The sequence below is a fragment of the Mobula hypostoma genome, chromosome 11, assembly GCF_963921235.1.
Source record: "Mobula hypostoma chromosome 11, sMobHyp1.1, whole genome shotgun sequence".
Classification (NCBI taxonomy): Eukaryota; Metazoa; Chordata; class Chondrichthyes; order Myliobatiformes; family Myliobatidae; genus Mobula; species Mobula hypostoma.
This window is the reverse complement of record NC_086107.1, coordinates 101,529,176-101,540,586: the sequence shown is the minus strand read 5'-3', so window position 1 is coordinate 101,540,586 and position 11,411 is coordinate 101,529,176. Positions and strand designations below refer to the sequence as shown.

The 11,411-nt window shown below is 45.8% G+C and overlaps 1 protein-coding gene across 1 annotated transcript; it reads left to right on the top strand.

Annotated features, from left to right (window-relative positions):
• The first annotated feature begins 381 nt into the window (after window positions 1-381).
• On the top strand, window positions 382-10,007 carry LOC134353516 (galanin receptor 2b-like). Its single transcript, XM_063061514.1, has 2 exons — window positions 382-728; window positions 9,173-10,007. The coding sequence occupies exons 1-2, from the start codon at window positions 382-384 to the stop codon at window positions 9,903-9,905; spliced, it is 1,080 nt and encodes a 359-aa protein (XP_062917584.1). The 3' UTR covers window positions 9,906-10,007.
• Window positions 10,008-11,411: the final 1,404 nt, after the last annotated feature.

Sequence of the window (11,411 nt, the reverse complement as noted above, 5' to 3'; positions counted from 1 at the left end):
ATCCTCAGAATCTGGAAATCCAAAGCAACGCACACGAAATGTTGGAAGAGCTCAGCAGGCCAGGCAGCATGAAGAGTCTCGGCCTGAAAAGTCGACTGTTCACTCTTTTCCTGACACGCTGAGTTCCTCCAGCAGTTTGTGTGTGTGTGTTGCTTATAATGTACTGTGCTGCTGCCACAAAAAAAATGCTAATTTTATGGCATTTATACCCTGCGTTTGCATGCCTATGACAGCAATAAACTTGAACTTGGACCTGAGAAGGCACTAGAAAGCAATGATTATGATCAAGCTGGTTGTCATTGTCGATTTTAATTCCAACGTTGTATCTTTTTTTACAGGACTTCATCAGCCTTTCCTTATTTAAAGCCTTCAACCAGCAACATGGCAGATGAGTGGAAGGTCTCGGAAAATCCGGATTTTAGACTCGGCCGTATTATAGTTCCGGTCATCTTTTCACTGATATTCCTTCTCGGAACAGTAGGGAATGGTCTCGTCCTGGCAGTGTTACTGAGGAATGGGCAGATGAGTTCCAGTACAACCAATCTCTTCATCTTAAACCTCAGCGTTGCCGATCTCTTCTTTATCATTTTCTGTGTCCCCTTTCAAGCCACCATCTACACACTGGATGGGTGGCTCTTTGGCTCCTTCATGTGCAAAGCAGTGCATTTTTTCATCTACCTCACTATGTACGCCAGCGGCTTCATTCTGGCTGCGGTATCCGTGGACAGGTAAGCCCATTCACAAGCCCGTTCGCATTTCATTTGTGGGAACGGTAGTCAGGTTGGGCGATCGAGGAATCCGCGGTCACGAGGTAACCAGGCACGTAGGTGCAGACGACACCCAGAAAAGAAACAGGCACGTAAGTACGGATTATACCCAGAAAATAAATTGTGCATTAAATTATTTCAAGACAGGGAAGAAAGGGACTGTGCTAAACAAGATATTAGTGCAAAAAAAAAACACAAACAGAGACAAGTCCCCCGTAGTGCAAGAGGTAGTCTGAGGTGTGCCCTCGCTGAGCTTGGGTTGAGGTTGTGCAGGTCAGTCCAAGAGGCCGATTGTTGTAGGCTGTTCCCGAACCTGCTGGCATTGGACTTCTGGCTTCCCCACCTCCTGCCCAGCGTTAGCAGCAAGAAGAGAGCTTTCCCCGGATGCTGGAGACCCTTAATGATAGATACTGCCTGCTTTAGGCGCTGCGACATTGGGCCAAGCAGCCTGTTTCAGTGTTCAAGATTTGATGCTTTGCTGTAGGAGTAGAGTGGGTAGAATAGAGTGCTGGCAACACCACCTGCGGCACAGTTTGCTCCCTCTAAGAAAACCCTGAGGGGGATAAAAGAAGTAAGACATCCAACACGGAAGCCAAAGCCTTTAAGGTTTTCTCTCCGGAACAGGATGACATTGATTTTTTTTTTTGTCAGTCTTTGTGGTAGTTCTTCATTGATTCTATTGTATTTCTTCGCTCTTTGTGAATGTCTGCTGGAAAGTGAATTTTAGGAAGTATAATATGGCGACATATAAGCATTTTGATAATAAATTTACTTTGAACTTTGGATTGAAATCCTGTTGGAATTGGGGAAAGAATCCATTTGGCTGACCCAGCCAGCTCTGGCCCATGGAAAAACCATTTGAATTTAGACTACATCCTCACACTTTCTCTGTAAATCCCCACCTTGCTCCTTCAAATGTTCCCTATGCACATCACTACACCCACCTCCCTATTCAGACAGTGCACTGCGGGCTACAAGAATATGCTGCATTATAAAAAACCACATCTCATTGTCTGCGCCCTTTTACCAATTATCTGGAGTGTTACAGCTGAGCAGTTTCTCTGTGAAGATTCTCATGGATTACAGATGCATTAATAATGCTAATTTATCTGCTATATTCTGAGCAAATATAATCACTCAGAACAAAATTACCAATAATTGCATCTCTGTTGGGAATTCTTGAGGCTGTCAGATGATATGACAATCAAACCGGATTTTGTCTGTCATCTTTCACCTTTGTGAGATGATCAGTATGAACAAAGAATCGCTATCTGTGGTCCAGAGAGAAATTACCGTCTCCTTATATATATAAACTGCGGACAGTCTTTAAAAGGATGAGAACTTACTTTGGGCGACACACACAAAAAGCTGGAGGAACTCAACAGCTCAGGCAGCATCTATAGAGGGAAATAAATCAGCGAACGTTTTGGGCTGTCATCCCTCAGCACCTTTACTCCGTCTGCCATGCGGAAGACGGGATTTCACAGTGGCCACCCATTTCGATTCAATTTCCCATTCCTATTCCACAGATGAGAGGTCTGAAAGGCAGTGGACTTTATAAATCTAGATTTTCCAGACAGAAGCTTCCTGGTTAGGGTTAACGTTAGTGCTGGCAGATGACCAGCGTTAAGCACAGGAGCAGCACAAGAATAATTCGGTTGCTGTCTGGGTTAGCTATATTTCACTGAGGGGCTGCCACACACATTACTTCAGGGCCCTCCTCAATAACATTGAGCGTAACATATTGAGGGCCATCAGAGCTGGGTGGGGGACTGATCTGTGAGAAGGTCTCAAAACATCTACAAAAAGATATGAAGAAGTTAGGTGGCAAAACAAGGTAGCAGATGGTGCATAATGTGGAAAACGTGGGATGATGCACCTTGGTAGCAAGGATTTGGGAAAAACAAATATTTTAAATGCTGATGCTGAGGAGGAATATTGTGAAGTGAATCGACTGATGAGGCACAGAGCGCTAACAAGCGGTCACGGTAACTAATGAAGGCAGACGGCATGTTTGTCTTCCCTGCAGGGAACTGGGGTAAGAGAAATTCGAAGCAACGCACACAAAACGCTGGAGGAACTCAGCAGGCCAGGCAGCAACTATGGGAAAGGGTAAACAGTTGAAGTTTCGGGCTGAGACACTTCATTTTTTTCCACAGATGCTGCTTGGTCTGCTGAGTTCCTCTGGCATTTTGTGTGTGTGGCTTTGGATTTCCAGCATCTGCAGTCTCCCTCGTGTTCGCAAGAAATTCGAGTATTTTCTCAGTACCTGTCTTCTGAACATCTATTACTTCCAGGGTGGAACATGGTCAGCAAAATCCCAGGGGTGAATCATGCCATTCTGAAAGCTTGCGGGGTACGCCTGGTTGTGTTTCTCTTCCAGGTGGATGTCAAAGGGTATGAGATCAAGTTGCCCCAGGAATGTGGAGCTTTGTTCCAGCACCACTGAATCTTCACGTTCAGTGTTGGACTGGGACCCTAACCTTGTCCGATCCAGTATCCATGGCCTCCTCTACTGTAAAGATGAAGCCACACTCGGGCTGGAGGAACAACACCTTATATTCCGTCTGGGTAGCCTCCAACCTGATGGCATGAACGTTGACTTCTCTAACTTCTGCTAATGCCCCACCTCCCCCTCGTACCCCATCAGTTATTTATTTATATACACACATTCTTTCTCTCACTCTCCTTTTTCTCCCTGTGTCCCTCTGAATATATCTCTTGCCCATCTTTTGGGTTTTCCCCCCGCATCCCCCTTTTCTTTCTCCCTTGGCCTCCTGTCCCATGATCCTCTCATATCCCTTTTGCCAATCACCTGTCCAGCTCTTGGCTCCATCCCTCCCCCTCCTGTCTTCTCCTATCATTTTGGATCTCCCCCTCCCCCTTCCACTTTCAAATCTCTTATTAGCTCTTCTTTCAGTTAGTCCTGACGAAGGGTCTTGGCCAGAAATGTTGACTGTACCTCTTCCTAGAGATGCCGCCTGGCCTGCTGCGTTCAGCAGCAACTTTTATGCGTGTTGCTTGAAATTCGAGCATCTGCAGATTTCCTCATGTTTGCAGATCCTGTATTTCCTGTTATAGAACATGGAACGTAGATCAGTACAGGCCTTTCGGCCCACAATGTTGTGCTGATCTTTCAACCTACTCCAAGATCAATTTAACACTTCTCTCCCACATTGCTCTCGATTTTTTCTTTCATCCATCTACGAGTCTCTTAAACGTCTGGATTATCTTTTAGAAATTCACCCACAACACTGTCCATAACCGAATCCCAATGAAACATTAGTCCATTCCAGTCTCCCACCTGACCACAGTCCATCCAAACTCTGCAGACTTTCAAATCAGCTGTGACCTATTGATCCCAACCCCAAAGTCTCCGTTCAGCCAAAGCCCACGTCCCCCACCTTCCTCCAGCATAACCTTTATCGCAATCAGCCTGTAACCTCTGATACCACATTTACCCTCCCCTTCCCACCTTGTGGCTGTCTTCCTCTTTTCCTGCCTCCATCCATCACCCGCTCGCCTCTGTGCCCAACTCCCAAATGCTTCCCCTACATGGATCCATCTGCCCTCTTCAGCCCACCAATCAGCTCTGGCTCCTGTATCACAGCAGTCCCCCTCTCCACTCTCAGTCCCAATACAGGGTTTCAACTCAAATTCCTTTTCCCCCACAGATGCTGCTCAACCCACCGAGTTCCTCCAGCAAATTGCTCACTGTCTCATGCCTCCCAGAATCAGTCAGGACCCACGATGGAAGCCCATCATCCCAGCCTGCCAATACCTGACTCCTGATTTCCCAGAGTCCTGATCATGCTGCTAACATCCCAACTCCGATCGGCTCTTGTCAGTGACTTGAACTGATCAGTGACCTGACTCCAGCGTGCAGTCAGAGCTGCCTCCTTTTCCCCAATCCTTGCCCCATCCCATGGATCTGACCTTGGTTTTAGAAGGCACATCTTTGCCCATGGTAAATGTTGGTCAGGCACTGGAGTTTCATCATAGTGTCCCATAACTGAAGTAGTCCTTACTCTGGTATACCCTCTGTAACTATCCATACCCCCGGAGTCTCCTGGCACTGAGAAGACTATGTTGGGTTTGATGGAATTCTGTCTGCAGTTATGGTCTCCGCATCTGAGTACTGACATACTGGCTTGGTAAGTTCCTGAATGGCTCGGGCTGTGCTGAGATTGACTGAAATGATCCAATCTTCAGTGGGGTTGAGGGGACAGGAAGGTGATTTCCTTGAGCCATTCAGGTTTCCATCAGGAAGGCGATACAGCGCCTCAGGACCCACCAGGTTCAGGGTAAGGGTAAGGGTTATCACCCTTAACCATCATACTCGTGAGCCAGTGGGGATAACTTCACTCAGTTTCACTCGCCCCGTCACTGAACTCTTCCCACAACTCTTCCCAAATGTTGATTGGCATCTCCCTAGAGTGAGGGGTTTAGATGGGGTGGAGTTTGTTAGGTGTTCAGGAAGGTTTCTTAAAACAATATGTAGATAAGCCTACAAGAGGAGAGGCTGTACTTGATCTGGTATTGGGAAATGAACCTGGTCAGGTGTCAGGTCTCTCAGTGGGAGAGCATTTTGGAGATAGTGCTCACAATTCCTTTACCATAGCATTGGAGAGGGATAGGAACAGACAAGTTAGGGAAACGTTTAATTGGAGTAAGGGGAAATATGAGGCTATCAGGCAGGGACTTGGAAGCATAAATAAATAAATAGGTGTTCTCAGGGAAACGTACAGAAGAAATGTGGCAAATGTTCAGAGGATATTTGTGTGGGATTTTTCATAGGTACGTTCCAATGAGATAGGGAAAGGATGGTAGGATACAGGAACCGTGGTGTACAAAAACTGTTGTAAATCTAGTCAAGAAGAAAAGAAGAGCTTACAAAGGGTTCAAAAAAACTAGGTAATGATAGAGATCTAGAAGATTATAAGGCCAGCAGGAAGGAGCTTAAGAATGAAATTAGGAGAGCCAGAAGGGGCCATGAGAAGACCTTGGCGGATAGGATTAAGTAAAACCCCAAGGCATTCTACAAGTATGTGAAGAGCAAGAGGATAAGACGTGAGAGAATAGGACCAATAAAGTGTAACAGTGGAAAAGTAGAGGTACTTAATGAATACTTTGCTTCAGTATTCACTATGGAAAAGGACCCTGGCAACTGTAGGGATGACTTGCAGCAGACTGAAAAGCTTGAGCATGTAGACATTAAGGAAGCGGATGTGCTGGAGCTTTTGGAAAGCATCAAGTTGGATAAATCACTGGGACCAAGGCAACTGTGGCAAGCGAGGGAGGAGATTGCTGAGCCTCTGGCAATGATCTTTGCAACATCAATGAGGACAGGAGAGGTTCCGGAGGATTGGAGGGTTGCGGATGTTGTTCCCTTATTCAAGAGGGGGAGTAGGGATAGCCCAGGAAATTATAGACCAGTGAGTCTTACTTCAGTGGTTGGTAAGTTGATGGAGAAGATCCTGAGAGGCAGGATTTATAAACATTTGGAGAGGCATAATATGGTTATGAATAGTCAGCATGGCTTTGTCAAAGGCAGGTCGTGCCTTACGAGCCTGATTGAATTTTTTGAGGATGTGACTAAACACATTGATGAAGGTAGAGCAGTAGATGTAGTGTAGATGGATTTCAGCAAGGCACTTGATAAGGTACCCCATGCAAGGCTTATTGAGAAAGTAGGGAGGCATGGGATCCAAGGGCACATTGCTTTGTGGATCCAGAACTGGCTTGCCCACAGAAGGCAAAGAGTGGTTGTAGATGGGTCATGTTCTGTATGGAGGTTGGTGACCTGTGGTGTGCCTCAGGGATTTGTTCTGGGACCTCTACTCTTCTTGATTTTTATAAATGACCTGGATGAGGAAGTGGAGGGATGGGTTAGTAAATTTGCTGATGACACAAAGGTCGGTTGTGTTGTGGATAGTGTGGAGGGCTGTCGAAGTTTACAGCAGGACATAGATAGGATGCAAAACAGGGCTGAGAAGTGGCAGATGGAGTTCAACCCGGATAAGTGTGAGGTGTCTCATTTTGGTAGGTCACATATGATGGCAGAATATGGCATTAATGGTAAGACTCTTGACAGTCTGGATGATCAGAGGGATCTTGGGGTCCAAGTCCATAGGACACTTAAAGCTGCTATGCAGGTTGACTCTGTGGTTAAGAAGGCACACGGTGCATTGGCCTTCATCAACCATGGGGTTGAGTTTAAGAGCCGAAAGGTAGTGTTGCAGCTATATAGGACCCTGGTCAGACCCCACTTGGAGTACTGTGCTCAGTTCTGGTCGCCTCACTACAGAAAGGACATGGAAACCATAGAAAGGGTGCAGATTTACAAGGCTGTTGCCTGGATTGGGGAGCATGCCTTATGAGAATAGGTTGAGTGAACTCAGCCTTTTCTCCTTGGAGCGATGGAGGATGAAAGGTGACCTGATAGAGGTGTATAAGATGATGAGAGGCATTGATCGTGTGGATGGTCAGAGGCTTTTTCCCAGGGCTGAAGTGGCTTCCACGAGAGGGCACAGTTTTAAGGTGTTTGGCAGTGGGTACAGAGGAGATGTCAGGGGTAAGTTTTTTACACAGAGTGTGGTGAGTGTGTGGAATGGGCTGCCTGCGACAGCGGTGGAGGCGGAAACAATAGAGTCTTTTAAGAGACTCCTGGATAGATACATGGAGCTTAGAAAAATAGAGGGCTATGGGTAAGCCTAGGTAGTTCTAAGGTAAGGACATGTTCGGCACAGCTTTGTGGGCCGAAGGGCCTGTATTGTGCTGTAGGTTTTCCATGTTTCTAACCTTATGGACTCACTTTCGAGGACTCTTCACCTCATGTCACTAACAAGAGAAAATTTGCAGATGCTGGAAATCCAAGCAATATACACAAAATGCTGGAGGAACTCAGTAGACCAGGCAGCACCTATGGGAAAAAGTACAGTCAACGTTTTTACCATAGATGTTGTCTGGCCTGCTGAGTTCCTCCAGCATTTTGTGTGTGTTACTTCATCTCATGCTCTTAATATTGATTTCTTATTTATTTATTATGATTTTTTTCTCTTTGTATTTACTATGAATGCCCACGAGAAAAATTAATCTCAAGGTCATATATCAAAACATAGATGTACTTTGATAATAAATTTACTTTGAAGTTTGGGGGTTTTTCACCCAGGTTACAGGGTGTTGAACCAGTGGGAACAGAGTCAGGATAAACTTGGTTGTCATGGTAACGTTACCCATTAAAGTGCCAGAGATGCAGGTTCAATTCATCCAATGTCTGTATTTGTACGTTCTCCCTGTGACCACATACCTTTCATCCAGGTGCTCTGGTTTCCTCCCACGTTCCAAAGACATACCGTATGGGTTAATAGGTTAATTGGACACATGGGTATAATCAAGAGGCGAGGATTGAATAGGCCAGAAGGGTTCCTGTTACCATGTCATTTCCCTAAATTTAAAAAACAATTATCTCAGAGGGTTGTGAATCTTTGGAACACTCTGGCCCTGAGTGAATATATTTGTCGTTAGGCATAAAGTGGGTCAGAGGTTATAGAGAGTAGCCGAAACGTGGACAAGGCACAGAATCGCACACGACCCCGTAGTGAGAGTGGCAGGGATGCAAGTGAACCTCAGGGTACAAACCTCGGATGCAGAATCATCTTCACCCCTGGAGCCACAGAGAGACAGGACACGGAAACTGGCCCTTCAGCCCACAGAATGAGTGCTGGCCATCAATCCGACATTAATCCAATTCTTTATATTCTCCCCACTTTCCCAGCATCTCCCAGACCCAACCTCCCACCCAGACACCGGGGGCAATTTACAGCCGCTAATTAACCCACCAATCCACACATCTTTGGGATACCTCACCCTGGGACGGAAGGTCTATCATCCATGGAGAGGTTAAGCAGGCTGCACTCCCTAGCATAAAAGGAGATCAGGCTCATACACAAGATTCCAGATATATTCTCACCAAAACTCAATATAATTGGAGCAAGACATTCAATACTCAAATCTTCCTGCAATCAAGGCCAAGGTACCATTTGCCTTTGTGAGTAGAGTACTTGCTGAACCTGTACGTTAATTGTCAGTGACTTGCATACAAGAACGCTTGGGGTTACTCTCAGCACTAGAAGCTTTTAACCTCTCACCATTTAAAAATATGCTGTGTTTTTAATTTTTATTCCAAAGTGAGCTGGGGTCTTGAGCTGGATTAAGTGTGAAATGGGGGCGCAGAGGCCAAGTTTTTTGGGAGGACTATGGGTGGATGGCATTGATTATGGAGTCACTACTGATCGAGTTCAAGGGCCAACCCAGACCTAGAATGATAACCTGGGTTAGACTGAATCACATTACGGTAAAGGATAATGTAAAATTCTGACAACCCTTTTGCCTTTTTGTTGCAGATACCTTGCTATAAGGTACCCCTTGAAATCGCGGGACCTTCGCACAGCACGTAATGCCTTAATTGCCATCGGAATAATCTGGGCATTATCAATAATCTTAGCTGGGCCGTACTTGAGCTACTACCAGATTGTCCTCTACAAAGGGGTGCCTATCTGTGTGCCAGTCTGGGAAGACAGCAGGAGAAAGATCATGGATGTTTCCTCCTTTGTTTTTGGCTATGCCATCCCTGTTATAATCCTGAGTTTTGCCTACACCAGGACAATCAAATACCTGTGGACATCAGTGGACCCCATTGAGACCATCTCAGAGGGCAAGAAAGCCAAGCGGAAAGTAACCAAAATGATCATCATCGTTGCCGTGCTCTTTTGCCTATGTTGGCTGCCCCACCATGTATTAATAATGTGCTTCTGGTTTGGGAACTTCCCGTTCAATAAGGCGACCTTTGCCTTCAGGCTTATCTCTCACTGCATGTCCTATGCCAACTCTTGCCTTAACCCTATCGTGTACGCTTTGATCTCAAAGCATTTCCGGAAAAGGTTCAAACAAGTATTTACCTGCCTTCTGCAGAAGAAAGCTGCCAATAAAGTTCACGTTGTCCACGTGGCCAATACCGTGACTGGGTTTCACCCTGCCACGACTGAAACCTCCCAGATAAATGAACAAAACTGCATGGTAGGCCGTTCCGCCCTAGTGCGGGAAGAGCCAAGAGTTAATCTCGGGCAGGAGGTCTGACGTTACCCTCAAGGAGGGAGCAAATTTATTTATTTATTGAGGTACGATGCGGAACAGGCCATTTGACTCTTCAAGTTGCACTGCCCAGCAATGCACGATTTAACCGTAGTCTAATCACAGGACAATTTACAATGACCAATTGACCTACCAACCAATACATCTTTGGTCTGTGGGAGGAAACTGGAGCACCCGGAGGAAACCCACACGGTCATGTACAGAGAGCAGCGGAAAATGTAAAGAACTGATCTGTAAAGGTTTTGGCCTGATGCATTTCAAAGAATAATTCAAGGATTTCCTTCAGTAGAACTGGATCCAAAGTAGAGTTGGTCATTTGCAGGTCATATTGTGATGGAACTGCTTTTCCTCAACTGAAGCAGGCTCCCATGATGAGTGTACTTTGAGAAAGGGCACTTGCCACATTTAAAAATCATTTAAATTGAAGAACTTATGAAGCAAACATGTCACCCACAAATAATCGAACAGTTTCCATTGTGTTGTATAATCATGAATGCATTATAAATTGTCCTGCTATGTGACCGTGGAATCTTTCAGGACGTTCGCCAGCCTTCGGCAGACCAGAAACGGGACTTTCCATGGCGTTCACTGGCTGAAGTTCCGTACTTTGTTGTGAGTGTGTTAGCTTGACGTACTGTGGTGAAGTATTACCTCAGGAAATACAAGTATTCCAATGATTTCTTTCACTTAGGTGTTTTAGAAATAAATATCTCCATTGAATTACCGAAGTGTTATTCAGCTCTGGGATCAAGGCCTGAGGGACTGTCACCTGGGGTTGTTTCAGAATGTTAACATAAGCTTTATCCATCTGCATACTGCCTTGGTACTGGGAAAAAAAACAATGTTTTGCCACGGCAATTTAATGATTGTTTCATTGTCCAGTATCTACAAAGGAAGCTTTAGAAGTTGGTGAAAGTATGAAGATAAATCGAATTGAGTGTTCTGTCACTGAGGGCGAGTCTGTGTCTTTGGCCTAGGGCTGTGACTAGTGAACACAGGAGCTGGAAGAGGCCATTCAGCCCATCTGGCCTGTTCCATCAATCAACGGTGGTAGACTGAGGAAAGGGAAGGCACAAGCCCTAGATGTCCTTGTCTGCCTAAAAACAAGATCTCCCAGTGGCCACACATTTTAATTCCACATCCCATTCCCATTCTGACATGTCTATCCACAGCCTCCTCTACTGTAAAGATGAAGCCACATTCAGGTTGGAGGAACAACACCTTATATTCCGTCTGGGTAGCCTCCAACCTGATGGCATGAACATCAGCTAATGCCCCACCTCCCCCTCGTACCCCATCTGTTATTTATTTATACACACACATTCTTTCTCTCTCTCTCTCCTTTTTCTCCCTCTGTCCCTCTGACTATACCCCTCGCCCATCCTCTGGGTTCCCCCCACCCCGCTTTCTCCTTCTCCCTGGGCCTCCTGTCCCATGATCCTCTCATATCCCTTTTGCCAATCACCTGTCCAGCTCTTGGCTCCATCCCTC

What these genes read in the sequence shown, in the direction of transcription:
- LOC134353516 (XM_063061514.1), top strand. Translation starts at nt 382, where the DNA reads ATGGCAGATGAGTGGAAGGTCTCGGAAAATCCGGATTTTAGACTCGGC. An exon ending in GCTGCGGTATCCGTGGACAG is followed by an intron (nt 729 to 9,172) that starts GTAAGCCCATTC and finishes TTTTTGTTGCAG; the next exon opens with ATACCTTGCTATAAGGTACC.